This window comes from Pteronotus mesoamericanus, unplaced genomic scaffold (assembly GCF_021234165.1).
Source record: "Pteronotus mesoamericanus isolate MK-2021 breed Mesoamerican mustached bat unplaced genomic scaffold, CSHL_Meso_final contig_20, whole genome shotgun sequence".
Classification (NCBI taxonomy): domain Eukaryota; kingdom Metazoa; phylum Chordata; class Mammalia; order Chiroptera; family Mormoopidae; genus Pteronotus; species Pteronotus mesoamericanus.
Window position 1 is genome coordinate 27,947,069 of NW_026555085.1, and position 21,520 is coordinate 27,968,588.

Sequence of the window (21,520 nt, forward strand, 5' to 3'; positions counted from 1 at the left end):
GAAACTCTTATAACAAAAAGAAACTAATTTATTCAAAAAAATTTGTCACAGAAATAAAATAGAAGGTACTATAGATTAAATGATACTTGAAAGACATATTAACCAATGACAATACATGGATCTTATGTGGTTTAACTTATTTAGTGTGCTTGACTTAAACAAATTTTATATATATATATATATATATATATATATATATATATATATATATACACAATTTTTTAAATTAGTTTTGGAGTTATTGCTACTGCCCTCCCCATTTTTTTTACCAATTTAATGATTTTTTGTATAATCAGTGAAACAAATTATATTTTTAAAGAAGGTTATTAAACAGGAAAATATGAAAATAGCTGGATATATAATACTAAGAAATTATCAATTTTTAAGCATGATAATGCAATTGTGGTTACATACTTATAAGTAATTTTTATTTATCTCTTTATTTTCAGAGAGGTGGGAAGGGAGGGAGAAAGATAGAGAAATATGGATTGGTTGCCTCTTGTACACATTCTGACTGGGGACTGAACTCACAACCTAGGCACGTGCCCTTAGCTCTTACTGGGAATTGAACCAGCAACTCTGCTTTGTGGGATGACACCCAACCAACCAAAGCACACCGGTCAAGACTGTTGGTATGCATTTTTGAAGACTCCTTAACTTAAGGAGATGTATAGAAATATTTAAAAATAAAATGTTTTGACATCTTGAAATATGCTTCCAAAAAGAGAGTATGGAGTGTATACTTAATAGATGAAATAAGACTGGCTGTATTTTTACATTTGTTAAAGCTGGAAGATGCTTATAGTGAGTTTACCATATGACTCACTTCTGCACATTTGAAGTTTTCTAAAAAACTCAAACTCTATTTACCATAGGCACTCCATCACTATTTCCACTGATGTCTACTTGGCGTCTTACCGAGCATCATGACATCCCAAGCAGTTCTCTAGCTCTAGTATATTGATGTAAAATGCCCTAGTTGTTTCAAAATCTCCATTTATCCTGGTAGGTTCAATTTGTTGGCTTGTTTCCTTACCTATTCCTTTCATAGAAGAAAATGTAAACTCACCGAACTGTTGCGGCACTCTCTCTTCTTCACAGCACTCTTTCCTCCCCCTCACCTTTCAAGCTCTTGCCCTCAACTCAAGAAAATTCACCTTATCTTTGTATCTTAGCCTCTCAACCTCTTATGAAGGTACATATTATTGTATGAAAGGTAAATCACTTAACATTTTAGGAAACGATATCTTGTGTTTCTATTTTCACACTGAAAACTTTCATCCCATTTACAACCATCAGAGTAGCCCAACAAACTAATTCTGGCTTGGTAAAGGACTTGATAAATTTTTTAGATACTAATAGCAATTATTTTTTTTTAAGTAGTAACTAATATCTATTGAGTACTAACCATTATGCCCTTATCTCATTTGCTTCCTCTAATTTTATTATATAAATTCTATCACTATATGTTTGCTATTTTTCTATTTACTATCTCCTCTAGCATCATATTTACATATCATTATTGCTTTCAACCAACAGATTATTATTTTTTGCCTTTGTTTGAACATAGTTCTTATTTGGAAGAAGGTATTATAAAAGCTCAGCTTAGTTCCTATCTTCCTCTCTTAAAGCCAGTGATTTCAAAGGAGGTCTATGTTCCACTACATGTTGAGGAACTCTCCCTGAAGCCAAACTCTATTCAGCTTATTTTAATGGTTTATTCTGGGGCAGTGTATTTGGAAGCCCATTAGTAGCAGATCTAAATCCACATCTCTAACTTAGTTATTATCAATAACAAAGCTGACAAATTAGCTACATTTCTCTGATGCATCTTCTGTTCTGTTCAATGGGTTCTAATTTTCCTGGGAAAGAGAGCTCTTTTAAATCTCACCAATTTCTGTTAAGTGTTGAAAGGTAAGGTAACTTGCCCAAGTTAAAAACCTAGAACATGGTATGGCCTAACTAGACTAGATACAACCTACTGACTGCAGAGATCCTGCTCCTCCTCACACCCCTACACCGAGAGTCTCTCTGTCTTGTTTGCTATCCCTTTGTCTACTGTATCACTGGGTTGTTCAAGATATTGGGAATGATGGTTTACTGAAGGTTTCTTAACATTGCATACTTTTAACCCAAATGCGTCTGTTAGGAATTTGAATATTATGATGGATCATACATGATCATTATGTTTTAACACGAAGGAAGGGTATTGTGATATATTCTGTATTTTGATTTTATAACCTGTAAATATACATTAAAATTAGAAAAACAATTCTGTTATACACTGCTATAGACTGAATGTGTCCCCCCACCCCATTCACATGGGAGTACTTTGTCGGAGGTGGGGGGGACTTTAGAATGTGGTCACAAGGGTGGAAGGTCACAAATGGGTTTAGTGACCTTATAAAAGAGGTCCTGGAAAGAACCCTCGACTCTTCCACCCTGTGAGGACACAGCTCCAAGGTGGGCTCTTATGAATGAGGCAGAGGGCTCTCACCAGACACAGAAAGTGCCAGCGCCTTGATCTTGGACGTCCCAGCCTCCAGAATGTGAGAAATAAATGCTTGCTTTTAAGTCAGCCTGTCTATGGTATTCCACTAGAGCAGTCTGAAAGGATTAAGAGAAGCATCTTACTATATTGGAATATACATTCATTAGTGTTGGTAAAAGAATAATTGCATTGTATTGTGATGTGTGAATATGTGATATTACTTTCAACTAAATAGAAGAAATGGGGAAGAAATCTCATTACCTCATGATATATATTATTTTATTAATGATGTATTTATACAGAAGTAAGGTACAAAAAATATCCTGACTAAACTCTTATTTAAACTTCATCTATAGTTAAACTGTATTGTTTTGATGAAAATTTAGGGGATTATATCCTAACTGACTAACCTATATGAATGGATTTATTCTAAAGGTAAAGTGTCAATCACTGATAAGCTTGTCAGTCAAAGAATAAACAGAGAACAAGTCTCTTTTACTCTAAAATTCAGTTTTGAGTCTTGCAATATTTTTCTTAGGACCACAAATTTGGCATTAATTTCAAGTGTTAAAATAAGTTACCAATTATAAAAATCTCCAGATCACTTTACCTTGAAAATAATATTTATTGAAAGTAATACCCTATAAAAATTAAGTCATAATCTAGATGTGACAAATAAAGTTCACCTGCTTTCAGTCTAAACAATTATGAAAATGCCAACTGAAATAAATAGAAATTTGGTCTACAACATTGTTCAATATCAGATAATGATTCTGTAAAATAAACAATTAGAATCTTACATTAGAAATAAAGTAAGTGTGCCCTGGCTGGTGTGGCTCTGTGGATGGAGCGCTGGCCTGTGAACCAAAAGGTCATCTGTTTGATTCCCAGTCAGGGCACATGCCTGGGTTACAGGCCAGGTCTCTGGTAGGGGGCGTGTGAGAGGCAACCACACATTGATGTTTCTCTCCCTCTCTGTCTCCCTCTCTTCCCGTATGTCTAAAAATAAATAAATAAAATCTTAAAAAAAAGAAATAAATGTTTTCCTTTATATTTGAGATTTTCCTGAGTTTAAATAAAAATAAAAAAAGTCATTTAAAAGTCTTTTCAAGCATTTTTGAATTTCAATATTCAAAAGTTAAGAAACTTTTTAAAAACTTCAAACTAAGTTTCCAACTTTCTGATATCCTGTTTGACAGTTGAATTATTCCTGAAATTATTCCTGAAATAACAAAGTACTTACATATTGTTAAAGTATAATACAGGAAAAGGCAGATCCTGTCTTTGCCTTGAACTAGATAAAATATGTAGTTTTCCATTTGCAATAGAAAATAGAAAATTTACTTGAGAAGTCAGCAGTAAAAATGAAAGTTTATGTCAAAAGTTGCAACTTCTCAGGTTTTTTTTTTTTTTTTTTTTTGCTAGTCACAGTTCGCTGAATATAAAATGCATTTGGAAATAAGGGAGATTTTATTAGGTTGACACCAGTAACCAACTCATCTTCTAGTACCCCTCTAATTTTAGATTCAGAATGAAGCTTTAGGAAAAAAAGCCATTTTGACAATTTTGCAGATTTACCTCCATATGGAGCCCATTAATGATAGTATTTTTTTATCCTACATAATATTCTTCAGGTCATGGTGTTACTTCAGAGTCCCATTTCTACGGAGCTCCCAAGCTCTGTCAGCCATGGGAGGGTACCATAAGGAGTCTGTGACTGGGAAGAGGATCCTTTCCTGACCATGCTGGTACCCTGATCTGGAACTAGCACCTTTCCAGGCTGTAAAAAAGTACATTGCTGGTGTTTATAAGCTACTCAGTCTGTGCTATTTTGTTACAGAGGCCTGAACAGAATGATAGAAAATTGGTACCAAGGGTTTGAGGTGCTGCTGTAACAAATACCCAAAAATGGTGAAGTAGTTTTGAATTTGCTAAAAGGTAGAGACTGGAAGTGTTTTGAGGTGTATGCATGCCAGGAAAAGTCTACATTGCTGTGTATGAAGCATTAAAAGCAATTCTGGTAAGAGCTTTGAAAGAGAAGAGGAAAGCTGTAGAGAGAACCTCCGTCTTCTTAGAGGATACCTACATGGTTGTGAACAGAATGTCAGTAGATATATGAGCAGTAAAGGCCATTCTGATCAAGTATCAGATGGAAATGAGGAATATGTTATTGGACAATGGAGAAGAGGCCATCCTTGTTATGGAATGGCCAAGAATGTGGCTAAATTGTGCTGTGTCTTAGTGTTTCATGAAATATAGAACTTGTGAAAATGAAATTGGATATATGGCAGAAGCTATTTTTTCTTTATAACTTTATTTTTTATGGACTTAATAAAAATCCTATGTATTTAAGTTGTACAACATGAAGAGTTGAATATATATAAATATTCATTATATATATATGTATATATAGTGAAACGATTACTACAGTCAAGCTAATTAACATACCTCACATAGCTGAAGTTCTTTCTAAGCAAAATACTGAAGGTTTGGTGTGGCTTCTCTTGAATGCTTACAGTTAAAATGAGAGATGAAAAGAAATGACTTAAAGATGGAAGCAGAACTTAAAAATCTAGAAAATTCTCAGCCTATCCACAATGCAAAAAATAAGAAAGCATGTTTGGAAGAGAACACTAATGGTGCGACCAAAGGACATTTTAATAAGGAGATTCATGAGATGTGAGCTCAGGACTTAACTGGTACTCCAGAAAAAAAACAGCCAATGTGAACTGAAGGGGAAAGATACAGAAAGGAATAAGAGAAGTTTGTGTTAGATTTTACAGGATAGGACCATAGTGTTACTGACTGTGACCATGCGGTATTCTTCAAGACAATGTCAGAAGGACTCCAAAGGGGACTCAGAGATCATTAGGATTGCCTCTGGTTTCAAGAGGGAAGCTGTCACCTGGGTTTCAGTAGGCCAGATGACTCTGGCTCAGAGCTATGGGGATAACGCTGCCCAAGGCTTTACTGGGGACAACTGCCCCGCAAAGCATGGGGCCACAGCTACCTCCACCATGGAGCCTCCCCAAGCTGCGGGTCTGCAACCCCAGACTGGTCCAACCACCTGCCTATGGTTTTATCCCGGAGGAGCTGCAGGCAAGCAACTTCCACCCTTGAACTCTGACACAGGGGCTGTGCTCAGCAAAGCGATGCGGTCAGGACTGCTCAGGGGCTCTTGAGGTTTTGGATGTGCTCATCTGTTACTCTTCTTTCGCTATGTTTCCCTTTAGAATGGGAATGCCTATGCTGTGCCTGTCCCACCGTTGTACTTTGCCAGCACATAACATGTTTGGTTTTTCAAGTTCGCAGCTGGAGAGCAATTTGCCCTAAGATGAATTGTCTCTCCCATATCTGATTTAGATGGTATTTAGATGAGACTTTGGATTTAGGCTTTTGAGTTGATACTGGAACAAGTTAAGACTTTCGGGACTATTGGGATGGAATGAATGTATTTAGGATACAAGAATGACATGACTTTTGGGTGATCAGGTGTGGAATGCTATGGTCAAAATCTTTGTATTTCCCCCCAAATTCATATGTTTGAAAACCTTATTCCAATGTGAGAGTAAGGAGGTGGGGCTTTTGGAAGGTGGTCCTTCTCCTTTGGGAAGGTTGAGCCCTCACGAATAGGATTAGCACTTTTATAAAAAGACTCCAGAGTTCCCTAGCCCTTTCTACCATGTGAGGATACAAGAAAATCTGTGCTCAGAATAGGGCTCTCCCCAAACCATATTTGCACCCTGGTCTCAGAATTCCTGCTTCCAGAACTGTGAGAAATAAATCTCTGTTGTTATAAGCTGCCCACTCTGTGGCATTCTGTCTGAGCAGCCCTAACAGATTAAGACACTTGCTGACTCACTTTTTAAGCTACTGTTTTTGTATCCAAATGGAGAAACGGGAGCAGAATCATAGTTATTTTAAGAACAAAGGTTTTTGTCTTTTGTGAAAATATCATTTTATTATTAATTTTATAATCCTGTCTACTCCAATCTTCTCTGCTTATTCAACTCCGTGCAGAATTTTTAATTTCTAGTAATTCACACAGTGCAGCCTAATGGTTATTACTCAGGTTCTACAGAAAAACTTCTCTAAAATTTATTCTACCAATATTTACTTAGAATTAGATCCATTAAAAACTGTGCTATGGGCTATAGATGGATGGGAAAGTCATACTTTTTGCCCTAAGTGGCTTCTAGTGCAGGCCAGAGGATAAGTCCGCAAACAAATATTTATAATATAATGTGACCGGGTGCTTCACGAAGATAGGGACTCAGCCTGACCTCCTCCCTGCTTAGAATAGATGTGATAATATTATGGTGGTGGTGTAATTGATGGAAGTGGAGTTCTTGTGGTGGTGTGAGGAAAAGAATTTCCTGACACCTGCATGGGGATCCATGGTAAACTTTATTGATGATGTAAAATTAAGGTGGTTTCCCTCGTGACTTCCCAATGTCCCATCTCCACCCATCTCACCATGGAAAAGGTCCAATTTTGTCTTCAGTAGGGCCAGAATAAAGGCCACTGCCCAGAGTTTCTGCTTAATATTACAGTCCTGTCCAGTACCCAGCAGCTTAGCATGTGCTTCCATCTGCAGTCCATTGCTGTGCCATGGTATTCGGGCTCCATCCAGAAGCCTGCCTGTGGAGTCCGCACAGCTGTGGGCCCTGTGGCTGCTAGTGTCACATGGCCATGGAGAGAACAGGCAAATGTACCGTGTGAGCACCGGTCACTGGGTCAGCAAGGCGGGGCAGAGTGCTGCTTTGTTTCCCTGGGATTATGCATCTCAGGCTTGCAACAGATCAGAAGCTTTTTAAAAATGACCAATCAACTTCCCAAGTTTTCGCAGGCTTTTGATAGGTCCACCTTCTAGTTAGAATGACAGGCTTCCAACACCTTCCCCTGTGCGCCACCCACAGCAATTCAGTAGTGGTCAGGGGAATGTTAATCCTGTTGAAGGAGCAACACTGTAATTCCCTGGAGTGTAAAGTTGCAGCTTTCTAGTGAAGCAAAGAGAGTCATGCTCCCCATTTTATTAAATTCTAATTCTCTTTGATAACCTTAGCCAAATACCTATGGTAACAAAACTTGGTCTAAGCAATGCTCTGTACAACTCAGTGGGAAATGGAAAATTTTATGAGATTTGAACTTTATACTTTATCTGAGTCCTGTGCAAATCCTCTGAGTTCTGTGCCTTTTAAAACATTTTTTAAAAAATTTCTTTCTCCATGAACACCTTTGCATCTTTTAGAATAGGCATTTGAAATTCCTAAGCATAAGAAGAAATATGATCAATTTAAGCAAACTTCCTGTCACATGGTTGAAACAGACCTGGAGTGATTTCAAGGGAATGACAAAAATCTCAAACAAACGAAAAAACGAACTTTTCCCTTTTGGCTTACTGATGCCAGAAATCCCACTGTCTGAGATTCATTCTTTGGATGAAGGCTTTTAGCTGCTTGGAAGTATAAATACCCTCAGGAGAGGAAACATAAATTATCAAACATTTAACAACAGGCTATAATTGCTTTGATCAGATTCTTTCCTAAAAACATGACTTGATGGGAAGCAGCTAGTGAAAGTGTAGGGACTTGGGAGACACCACTACTGGGCAGAACGGGCAAAGGCAGATACAGGGTGCCCACGGCTGTCAGGTGGGAAGCTGTCCCTGCCAAGTGGGTTTCCTGTTTCCTGCAATCCAGCTTTTCCAGCCTGATGGGACAAGGGTAACATCTGTGCTGGGAACTGCTGGGGTCCCACAGGTGCAGAAAATCTAGTTTATCAGAAGTGAATTTGTAAATACAGAGGAAAGCAGCTAGCACTTTGAGCCACCAGAGATTAGAGTCAGTGATGAAACTGGCAAAGGCTTGCCTGAACACTGCTTTTATTGGTGGCACAAAATAGTCATTTGAACCAGATTAAGAGCACAGGGTGCCTACCCAAAATGACCAACATAATATAGTTTCATTTATATTAGGTTTGCTGATACGTCTGAAAACAAGAAGTCTAATATATAAGGTATTAGATATATGGTAACAATCTCCTGATTTATTTGAGTGAACACTGGCAAGGATGGATGGAAGCAAATAGATTCAGTCAATGCCAAATACAAACAACCACATACTTTTTCTTTTCTCCTGAAAAACAGGAATTAAATCAAACTTTAATAAAAACAGAGACCCTTATTTTAAAATAAATGTCACAGTGATTAGTTCAGCAAAGCCACAAGACACTTATTACCACAAGTACCATCACCACTATTTGCTATTCCTTTTTGTTAACTTTAAATTTTTTACTTTATATTTTTATATAGGGCATGCATGCTCTAATCTTATATGCTACATATTGATTCTGTAGGTGGGCGAATGAAAGCAAAGACAGAAGCTTGATTTCACAGTTTGGTTCCTTATAAAGCCTAAAGAGAGCTTTAAACTAGGTGCTTTCTTTCAGCTTTAATTGTCCATAACGCATAATTTAAGCATCTTGTAAAAATAGTCATGATTTTCTCATCTTCGTGTTCCACCTACATTTTCCCCTCTTCATGCAGCTTTCTATTTTTTGCCTTAATTTGAGATATACTAATATGAAATTCATGTTCTCAAATTTCCCAGTAAACTGCCTTTATATACCATACAGATGATTCTGGAACACTCTGAGAAATCTGTAATGTGTCATTAAAGGTAGTACCACTTTTATCACTAAATCCATTAAAATAATGATATGTATGCATATATTTAGTACAAATATATACATAATACTATCTTTGTACAATGCAATTCATAATTATAATTACATGTATACTACATACATAATTATGAAATCCTTTGATATTTTATTTATTTATTTATTTAATGTATCAGAGAGGGAAGAAATCTATTCTATTGAGTTGAAATGCAGGCAGTATTTCCCAGCATATTTCTTCATACGGTTAGCCTTCAGTTATTTACAAAATGCCTTGCGATTGTTGCTATAGCTGAGATTATTGCTATAGTTGCTATACCTACATTACTATTTAGTTCATGTGTTTTTTTAAAATAACTCAGGACCAACATCGTTGTCCACTCTTATTTTTCCTAAGTAAAAATAATAGTGAAATTACAACTTTCACATGCAGGTTGTATCAAAGCACACTGTTTTGAATGAAAACAAATACAATAAAAAAAGTTCTACACGTTGCCAAAAATTATATCACACATGGGCAAACACAGAGATAGTTTTGCATATGAATTAAGAGCATGGAACTTAAAGTTAACTACCTAGGTTCAAATTCAGACCATAGTTTTTAGCTATGTGACTTCCCTATTCCTCAGTTTCCCCATTAGTAAAATTGAGATAATAAAATTACCTACTTCACAGGGTTCTTGTGAAAATTAAGACTTGTATAAAAATTCAGCATTGTTTTATACATTGCATGATACACATTTTTTTGTGCTGAATTTTATTATATATAAAGTAATAATTACATGGGTGTTTGTACTCATTGATTTTTTTTCCATGCAAGCACTGTCCCAGCATCAGCTGTTCAGCTCCCACCGCAGCCCAGATTATTTGATCCAAATCCAAGCCCCCAAAAGAGTTGTGGAAGCTTCTAAAGAAGTCTAAAATTACTATCCTAAGGAGTTTATTTCCTAGGAGAATCAAACTTATTGCTTGGAGCATACATTAATCAATTCAACTTTAATTTAAATATTTACTGAGTGGCTACTGTGCACAAGACAGAAGGCATTAAGGGGATATAATGATAAATCAGGCAGAGCTTGTCCCTAAGAGAATCAACGAAGAACATTCAGGGAATGAACAAGAGGCAAGAGCCACAGGGGAGGTCCACACATAATGACGCCATCCCAGGGAGCCTGTGAAATGAGAGATGATTTCTAGCTTAGGGGACATGGGAGGTATTTGACGTGGAAACTTTAAGGTGCCAGGAATCTGCAAAATACTTTATGTGCCTTGCCTCACTGACTCCTGCCCATGTGCCTAAATTTCCTCTTTTTGCAAAAAGCAGTAACTGAAGTGTAACCTTGCTATAATACTGAAGTTTGGTCCCATGTCCAACATTACAATGTATTGTTACATTTACATTACTTAAATATCCATTATAAAAAAAAAAGAAACCAACATGTTAGGGCTTGGAATTACTGTTTCAATTGTGTTCATCTCACTTGCTGGCTTGCCATTTGAATGCTATTTACTCTAGTAATTTATTTCTTTAGGAGATTAAATGGCGTATTGGTGCCCCAAGAGCGTTGGCACAGCTTCCAAAATTACTTAGCCTCTTTTTCCTGAAGCAGCTTATAAATTAGGAAAATAAGTTTAATTAAGCACAGAATAATTATATTTCTGAATATTTAAATCATAATTCAAAACAATAAAAATGAATATTCTTAGTATGAGCTTAAATAAAACACTTTAAATTTCAGATTTCCCCTGTCTTAACTGTCGGCACTTTGCACATCTTCACCTCTGGACAAGCTCATTTGATCAGGAAAGAGGTGTTTCTGCAAGAGCTTCAGATTCTGGTGTAGAGATGGCACAGTTATTCAGTGTTCGCCAAATACGTGCAATTTTGAAGTAAGTGTAACGTTAGTTATGCAGCGATGTGGGGAAATGGTATTATCTCCATATTGTCAAAATCTGTTCCAACATAACCTCCCTTTTTCCTCTCCTATTGTAACAAAGGCTGCTATGGCCCAGAGCAGAGTCAGGTGACCTGTGGAAAATCTGTCAGGTGAGTAAGCTTAATTAGCCACGAACAGTTCCTTAGCTTTAAATCCAAGCCCTAAAGACAGATATGATTAAAGTCTATAAAAAATAAAAATGTACTTAAAATGCTATTTTGAGGCTCATTAAACTTAAATTAGTCAACATCTATTTCTGGGGGCAGAATCAATTTGCATTTATTCAATGATTCTCTTCGGCCAATTAATATTTGGATGATCACATTTAGTAATTTGAATCAAAACAAAATAATTGAAATATGTATTTAAAAACACTACATTTAAAAATGAGTAAAAATAATTAGAATGCAGACTCTGGCCATTTGTTTCTTATGACAGAATAGTATATACAATTGTTGATGCTTCTTTCTTTTCTTCCTTTTCAGGAGATATCATATATAGTGAATGAAGAAAAAGACACCTGTGCAGGGTGGCCTGTTGTTTCCAGCTTAAAGAGATCAATGGCAGAAATTGTAGGGTGTTTCTAAACTCAAACATCTCTGGGTAATTCACCCTTTTTCTAATTTCATCATGCTGAATAAAAAGATGAGTTTGAACCAAATTTTGGGAGCTTCTTGGGTAGGGAAGTGAAATAGTTCGGGGCTAAGGGTTCTGATTTCAGCTATATAATAGCAAGGCCAATTTTTTTCCAAAAAGAGACACAGGGTAAAAAATATTTTAAGCCTTGAGGGACGTTTGATCTCTGTAGTTGTAGTGGGAAAGCAGCCCTAGGCAATACACAAGACAAGCAGGTGTAATTGTTCTGGAATAAAACTTGAATTTGAAAACAGGTGGCAGGTCAGATTTTGCCCGGAGGCTGTGGTATGCTGACCCCTGACCTAGTGTAATGCTGAGACTTGTGAGGTGAGTTTGCTCAAGAATGAGTATTTTCTATTAGTTTTTCAGGTGAAGCTATCTAGGTTTGCTATATAGCTTTGACTTCATGTATATAAAGCTGCGGTTGAAGGAACCTGTAAAAATTTCCAAAAGGCCTGATGGGATCCTCAGCCACTGATGACAGATGAGAATGAATTCATCTCATCTGTTTCTGGATAATGATGCTGATCTCCTTATTTAATATCCTTTCTGTATCAAATTCTTTCTGTGATGTTTAGAAAGGCTAAATTTCTTGTACTTGCTCAGCTGTTGTCTCTTCTTGGCCCCTTTGTCAATAGGGATCTATAATGGACATTTGTGCGTTAATAAGTGTAACTGAAAAGAGATTAAGACAACATGTTGATGTCGTTCACCAGAGGGTTCCAGTTAATTTTGGTCCTTCAGAGCCCTGCCTGGTAGGTTGAACCTGCTCCAGGTGGCCAAGGTTCATGGACAACATAGTGTTAAACAGCATCATAGAAAGAGAACAACTGCAATAAAACACAGAAGTACCCTGCTATAAAAACTAGGCATGCATGCCCTGGCTGGGTGGCTCAGTTGGTTGGTGAGTCATCACGTACACCAAAAGCTGGAGGGTTTGATGTCAGGTCAGAGTGCATACCAGAGGCAACAGATAACAGATCCATGTTTCTCTCTCCCATCTATGTCTCCCCCCACCTCCAAATCAATAAACATAGCCTTGGGTAAGGATTTAAAAAACAAACCAAAAACTAGGCATGCATTTCCTTCCCAAGCAGTGAGATTTGCAAGTAGGGTCTTCCAGTCCAGAATTATTCAGTCTCCAATCCCGCACTACCTACTCTCAGATGTCAGGGTAAATTGTTTTCCAGTTATTTCTGGGTTAGTCATGCATCTTGACTTCAGTGCCTTAGCAGAATACTGGCACTTGGCTGCTTCCCTCTCCAGGGCTACATATTTCAAAAACCAGTGATGTGGTATAGGGTCTATGGTATACATCCATGCAGAAAGGAGTAATCTGGAGTCACGTTAAATTGAGATACGATCCAAAGTATGCTAAGGATTTGATGCCAGGAAATAGAAACAAAAAATTCATAATTGAGAGCAGGTGAAGTGGCAATAGGAAAGATGACAGATAGCACATGTTAAATTAGGAGAGGTATCAAATCGTAACTGAATGGATGGTTACTGAAATCGATGGTCAAGTGACTCTAGTGGCTTTCAGGATAAAGAGCATCCATAATTTTGCCATCAAAAAGGAATTTATAGCTCTGACTGGTATGGCTCAGTGGGTTGGGCATCATCTTGCAAACCAAGTTCGATTCCCAGTCAGGGCACATGCTTGGGTTGCAGGCCAGGTACCCTGATGCGGGTGTGCGAGAGCCAACCAGTTGAAGTTTCTCCCATGCATTGGTGTTTTTCTCCCTCTTGCTTCCTCCCATTCCCTCGCTCTGAAAAATAAATAAATAAAATCTTTTTAAAAAGTCTATATGATTTTTCCATTTTTTAAATACCTTGTCATTCTATACTAATGGTCATAAAGATGAAGAATTACAAAATTTTAGAGTTTTAAGATAAAATAACCTCTAGTCTTGTTCTTCCTAGACTTCCAGATATCACAGGTAATTCAAATTTCCAAAAACATTAAGATGGCTGGGTTGTTAACTTCTTATTTTCCTGACTAAGAGCATTAAAAACTACCTTATACTTGTATTATAATTTCAAATAGAAGGATATTCTACTGTCAAAAAGTAGGAAATATAGAATTAAGAAAGTGTTTTTATTTTTAAACACATTTATAAAATTGAAGGAAAAGATTATTTTACCCAGCAATGACAAAATCTAGCATTTGTCTATTAACTAATGTTTGAAAATTATTAACCTAATCTGAACACTCTTATGACCTTTACCTCATGTTGGTAAACATCCTTAAAAAGTATTTGCTGGCGTATGCTTGCATTTCTTCAGTTATGGAAAAGTTTGTAGCACTTGAAGTATCTCTTGCTCTTAGATTCTAAAAAGCGTTTCTACTTTACACAGAAATCTGTCTTCCAATAACCACAGCATTTGTCCTTATCTTAGGCTGCAAGGCCTTTCATAACATGATACCACAGACTGGGGGGCTTAAACGACAAAATTATTTTTCTCACTGGTCTAGAACCTAGGAAATCTAAGATCAAAGTGCTAGTCAATTCAGTTCCTTATGAGATCTATTTCTGGATTGCAGAGTTCCACTTCATTGTTGTGTCCACACATAGCAGAGAGAGAGAAAAAGAGAGACAGACAGACAGCACAAGTGAGCTCTAGGATCTTCTTATTAAGGCACCAATCCTAATGGATTAGGGTTCCATCCTTCTATTCAACCTTTTTTACCTCCTCATAAGCCCTATCTCTAAATGCAGTTACAGTGGGGTTTAGAGCTTCAACATATATGTTTTGGAGAGGCATATTTAGTCTAGTGCAATCTTATTCTGTTCATATTAGCATCTTAAACAAGTTTCATATACTTTCCATATACTAACTCTACTAATATTTGAAAAAAATTTTTGCAACTTTCTTTAGCTCCATTAACCTTTCTAAATGATTTCAAGTCTCATCAATAATTCAGACCATTCTCTGAATATAAGCCGAAAGAGCTTTATCACTATTAAAAAGGGTAATAAGAACATAAATAATGTGAACACATATACATAGTCTCAGCAAGAATTTTTACTCATATAATTCTAATTTCTACTTATATACCTCTTAAAATCTAATGTGATTATGTTTTTTTTACAGCTATAATACAGCTACTTGGTATTAACATTTATTGTGTTTTCAACTATAATGAAAGCTTATATATACATATAGAAAGTTCATATATATACAAAAAGTTTATATACATATACATACACACACATATATATATATTATACATATATAAAATATATATGAGGTCTGTCCAGAAAAAGTCAAGCCAGTGTTAATGAAATGAGAATGATTGGCATGACATTGGTGTAACATGGCAGCCAAGGAGAGTGGACTGGAATGTGTATGTGTGGACAATGATGATTTCACTGTACTAGACAGTGGAGGCGGTCGATGCTGTTGAGTGAGTATGTGTACTGTGTGGCCTTTGCATTCAAAATGACTGAGCAAGTAGAGCAATGAATCTGCATCCAATTTTGCATTAAGCTTGAACATTCCTCCACAGAAACTATTTGGATGATTCAGAAGGCCAAAGCTCTAGGCGGTTGTGATTGACAGCTTCATCACGACAACATGCGCACTCATGGATCATGTCTCATGCAGAGTTTTTTGGCAGAACATCAAATCACCCAGGTGGCTGAGCCGCTCTACAGCCCAGGTTTGGGGCCCTGTGACTTCTGGCTTTTCCCGAACTAAAATCACCTTTGAAAGGAAAGAGACTTCAGACCATCAATGAGATTCAGGAAAATATGATAGGGCAGCTGATGGCAATTGGGAGAACTGTGTGTGGTCCCAAGATGCCTACTTTGAAGGGGACTGAGGCGTCATTGTCCTGTGTACAATGTTTTTTGTATCTTGCATCTTCTTCAATAAATGTCTCTAATTTTCATATTACATGGCCAGATACCTTCTTGACAGAACTCATAAATATATATAAATTTATGTGTAAATATATATTTAAACTTTCTATATATGTTCTTCTATAATTTCATTCTTGTATTACTTTTTTTTGACTCAATTTTTAGGACCTTGCATTGATGATAATGATGACACAATAATGATGAAACTAACAACAATGAGCTTTTTACCTGACTTCATCTTTGGATGTTGGAAAGTGCAAACTACACTGTTAAACTGGAGATGGGAACATGAGCCATTGCTGTAGATAGTCTATACTAGCTGGAAAGTTAGCTAGGGATTCTCCCTGTGTAGTGCCATGGCCTTGACCAACATCTTGTGACAGACTTTCTTGATACACCACTAAGTTTGAGCAATTCCTGACCTGGTGGCAATATCTGAGAGGTACAGGTAGAATTTGTTATTTTCTTTAGTTGTGAATACATTTTTTTGTCAGGTTAGAATTTTGGGAATTTAACTGTGAAATAGTATTCCAGTTTTCTTGCAGCTAAATATGAAACTTTGGATGGATATTACTTTCTCTTTTCTTTTTAATAGTTTTACTACAAATTATACTGAAGCATCATAAAAGCACATCTCTATTTCTACGTGTAATGGGACTGCAGAATGCCAAACAGAAACCCAATAGTTTTATTACTGTAAGAAATGTACTAGCTACTTTAGTGAATGGCAAAGAAAGTAACTATTTCTTAGAGGAGGGCAGATTTTAAGAGACTCCATATTCAATGCATATTATATCCTGTTCTTTTGCCTCTGGGCTCTCAGATGTACAACAAAAGAATCTAGCCCTTTGCAGCAAAGAGTCTCAGAAGAGTTTTATCTTGAAAACCTAGGAGTAACTCAGAAATGGAACCTCAGACAGATACAAACATGCCATGTTTCTGAACACAACAATACATCCAAAAAGTGACCTTTTTCCTGAAAATGAGTTCCATGAATATGGAACAACAATACATTTTTACTATCATATTATTTGCATTAGGAACTAAAATATTTTAAGAAATACATTTTGTGATTTATTCAGCCCCTGTTCAAGACTCTGGAGATAGAAATGTAAATTAAGTGCAACAAGTATTCTCAAAGACCTTAACATTCGGAGAAAGGATACATGACTGCTGAAGAGAATGTGTAAGCAGTGCTATAGGAACACAAATAGGGAAATGATGAATTCTCCTTATGGGTTCAAGCAGGCATTCACAAAGTAAATCAATTTAAAGAAATTAGATATAATATAATCCACATTATATACATACCATATAATATAGTATTAAAATTTTATTCTATAGTCACTCTTATTTTGGAATTTTAATTAAATTTTGTTGATATTCTCCTATAATAAAGCAATGGCATCTCAAAACATAAATTCTCACAAATCTAACAAAACTTCTCTTGAATTTGAGGAAAATGTAATTGCAGAGGTATTGCTTAAGTAATTGCATTTTTTCTTTTTTGTCACAGCTGCTTGTGTACCGTAGGACATGTTTCCATGTAATTGGACCGTGCATTGTTTTGAGTGCCACAGTTTTTTATCCCTCTCTTAATTCAATGGTAACTATAATTTTAAACATAAGATAAACTTATGCATTGAAATGGCATTTAAAAACAGCCAATGCTTTTATTACATATCTCCAAGTGCTTTCTCAGAAGCTTCTTTGCTTCCTTGGACTTGGAATATGTTCAATTTTATATAGGTAACTTTGTTATTTATTCAGATTTTTCCAGGATAATTTTTTTATCACTTTTATTTGATTTTGTTAATCAAATAAACATTCAACTTAGAGTGATTAGACCAAATTGCATAGAAAAAACCCTCAACAATTTATGTGCTGAGTTTCAACATCTTGTAATTTTATATAAAAGTTTCAAATCTGACAACTTTAACATCAACTGCTAGACTTCAGACAGTAAGTAGAAATGACATGTAGAAAAGTAGTTTGCATTAACAATAATATTTATACTGAAAGTCAGTAAATGTGAATATAGAAACACAATCCTAGATCAAATTCCTAATCAATTTTAGTACAAATTCATTAAATAATGTTTAGAACAACAAAGTATATTTTCCATAATTATAATGGGTATTTGAGTGACAAAAGAGAAAGAGCCAAAGTAATTTTCCCTATTGAGGTTGAGGACTACTCAGAGAAGTAGAGGTTGCTAATTATTTATCTGAAGATAACTGGTATTCTGATAAAATCACTTAAAAGCAATTTACTTATAAATTGGTTCAAAATTTTACAATGCATATAGAAAACTATTTCCTTGCAATATTATTTCAAAATATAAAACTAAATTCCTGATTTTTTATTATCTTACATGTAAAAAATTACAGAAAATATAATGATTATGCTTTAATTATTAGAAGAAACTAAGAATGAGTTCAAAATTGATCGCTTCTGACTTTTCTCTTTTTTTGGAGGGGGAAGAGTACAAGGGCGTAATCCTCCTTAAAAAAAAAAAAAACAACAACTATATAGTGACATGATATAACATTTTCCCTTCCACTTTTACTTTAATAGCAGTGTCATAAATATGGTCATCATTATGAAACTAATTTCAGTGATGTCATATGTTTTCCCAGAGGCCTTATACAGTCTGTCAAAATTCAAATCATTCTCTTTTAAAGCACGTAACCTGTCACAATTCTTCCAGGTTTTTTCTTCAATTTTTAACTAACTCTGCCATATTTTTATTTACCTGTGATTCTAAATGTAATCAAGTTGTTTTCAATGTCACTTTAATCAATACAGAGAAATCTCTCATCTTTTACAAGATATGTAGTTTTTTTTTCTCCTTCATTAAACAACCACGTTTAATTTTCTTTGTTTTAACATTGACCAATGGCAGAGTGGAGTTTCCCTTAGTTGTTGATATGACAGGTTTAACCACACACTGATGTTAAGCTGAGAGGGCTGCTTGAATGGGAAGGATTTAAAGGTGGTCCCTTCATTTGTGAATGTTTTTATGTCTTGATGACTTTTTTTTCCCCTATAGAGAACCTGTTAACTGTGACTTAGGCAATTTGTTTAATATCCTAATTTTAATTCCTTGTTTTTGGTATGGAGATGATAACAGTCCTTACTTTTTAGGGTTGTTATGATGAGTAAATTAACTGTTTTCTATTGCATAAAGAGGTTAACAGACTGTCTGGCTCAGAGAATGTGTTCCATACATATTGGCTATTATTTTATTAGATAAGCTACACAAAATCATCATCGTTCTACCAAGCAATGAGTAGGGATAACATGTTGCACAGTTTATATATGATGACTTGGGCTAAGTATAACTCAAATTTAGCTAAGCATTCCTTCTTATTTCTTACATTTCATTTTATCATGGCTATACATTAAACAGAAATGAAAGTAACTCCAAAATACCATTTAAATGTATGATATGTCTTTACAGAAAATTTGCAAAGACTATGGCAGAATGAGGATAGTCATACAATGACATTTTCTAAAAAGTATCATTTGACATCCTTCCCTTCCCATAAATCCCACATTTTTAATAATTGACCCAAAAGCTTCTCTCTCACTCACAACCCAGCTCTCTCTCCTGATTTTTCTAATTCACAACATGCACCCTTTTTCTTCTTTCTTTAGATTTCCAGACTCTTTGCTTTCACAGTTGACACCTTTGTCCTTTTCAACCTCATAAATTTAGCCTCCAGATATTTTCCTGTTTATTTAACAATTATCCATGTCTTCCCAACAAAAATCTAGAAACTGAGCAAATCCGTCAGGAATCCACCATGAAAATCAAGAAGAAGACGTTTCTTGGTCATAGGTGACTTCAGTTCTGTTCTTGGCTGTCTTTAGTAGCCATCAGAAATGGATCCCCATTTTCTCACAGATAAAATGGCAGATTTAACATGATTTCTTTTCTGACTTTCAACTAAAACTTTATATGAGTTTCTAATTACAAAAACTCTTAAGAATGCTATAAATATAGAACACTTGAAAAGTAAAAATAAACATAAGATCAATTTTACCAAAAACACTCTTGATCATAGGAAGAGACGTATATGGTGCTCTAAACAAGTAAAAGCCTAATGTATTTTCTTTTCCCTTCCCTACTAATGACTAATGAATCTATTCTCATTAAAGTAACATGCTTTAAAGTTTTTTAACCTTCAAAGTGTATCTGATTATTAGAAAAGTCAATCTAATTAATCCAAATTAAGTGGCTCTTAGAATTTAAGTGTAGATACTTTTTCATTAAAAAAACTGGACAATTAAAAAAATTACTATTTTTAAGTGGTATTTCTTATTTTATTTATTTACTGTAGAGAGAGGAGAAGAGAGGGAGAAAGAGAGGGAGAGAAACAATGTGTGGTTGCCTCTCGCGCACCCCCAACTGGGGACCTGGCCTGAATCCCAAGCATGTGCCCTGACTGGGAATCAAACTGATCACTCTTATCTTCACAAGCCGGGACTCAGTCCACTTATCTACACCAGCAAGGGCTAAATAGTATTATTTATTGTCCTCATAAGTTTCTGTTATTTTTACTGTTTAAGGATCATGCAATTTAAGTGTTCAGACTTAAAGTCGATAAATCAGAAGAAATCAAAGTACACATGATGGTGAAGTCAATAAGCAATTAAAACAGTCAAGCAATTAAAACAAACAAACAAACAAAAAAAACCCAAAAGTAAAGACACAGAAGAAAAAGATGATTTTCTATTGGCAATAGCTATTATAACCTGAAGAACACCAGCAAGGACAAAAGAAGAGTGAGCTACTGGCAAGAAAATGGCAGAAAAGAACGGGGGTATAGGAAAAAAAAATGCAAAAGGAGGAGGGCGGTGAGTGTTAGGTTATAGAAATAATTAGAAATAGCAATATGTGGGAAACATAGCTCTCTGGAGTTGGAAGTAATGCCAACAGAGAACAGAGAAGGCTCTTAGGCAGCAGAGAGAAGTATTATCAGTAGCACATCACAGTGGCTGGGGGCAGAGTCCCTGCACCGTTGGGCTCAGGCATGCCTCGGAGGTCCAGGCAGGCCAGGCCCACGGATGGGGATAATATATGAGAGCAGCCCGGGAGCACTCATAGGAAAGACACAACCTGCAATTTCTGACAGCCTGTGTTTGGTGTGTGACACACAAACAATTGAACAATTAGTATATAATCTGCAAAGTTAATTACTAAACAGAGTTCAAAGAACTATATTGCCTGCAATGTATTTTGAAACATTGGTATAAATAGTATGATGTGTATATAGGTATGAATTTATTTTAATCTATACTTAGAATTATTTGGTTCATACATTTAAATATTTGTGGTAGGTTGCATTCCTATGGCTACAATCTTATCTCTATTTTACATTCTCTTTTTCAGTATAAATTTGCAATTTCCCCACAGAGAAGTGGAGTCTATTTCTCTTTGCCTTTAATATGGGATGATCCAGTAATAGCGATGTAAAAGCAACAGAAGTAGCATTTTAGGAGCCCAGAAATTAAGAAGGCCTGGAAGCTGCTGCTTTTGTGCTTTGGGGAAAGCCAATCGCCACAGAAGAAGCTTAAGTAACCTGAGATGGCCATGTTTTTGTAAAAAAAACCCCAGCTAGCCTTCTGGAGAGGTGAGATGCTGGGGAGAGGTATAGGAAAAGGAAAGAAAGATAGAGACCCAGGCAGCCCTCTGCTTTTCCAACCATCTTCATTGAGACCAAAGACAGATGAATGAAGTCTTCGGATACATCAGTCCCAGAAGACTCCAAGCGGAGCAAAACAAATCTCCCCTCACTGAGTCCTACCACTATTATAGAAATGTGAGCAAATAAGTAACATCTGTTGCTTTAAGCAATAAGGTCCCTCCCCACGCCGCTTCACACCTTTGGAATGATTTATTA

At 35.9% G+C, this 21,520-nt stretch overlaps 1 protein-coding gene across 1 annotated transcript in view; it reads right to left on the reverse strand.

The window, feature by feature from the left end:
• Positions 1 to 21,520, reverse strand: part of EYS (eyes shut homolog) — a 1,478,297-nt gene that overhangs the window by 495,508 nt on the left and 961,269 nt on the right. The window contains 1 exon segment of the mRNA XM_054568619.1: positions 4,210 to 4,222. Coding sequence (XP_054424594.1) covers positions 4,210 to 4,222 — 13 coding nt within the window.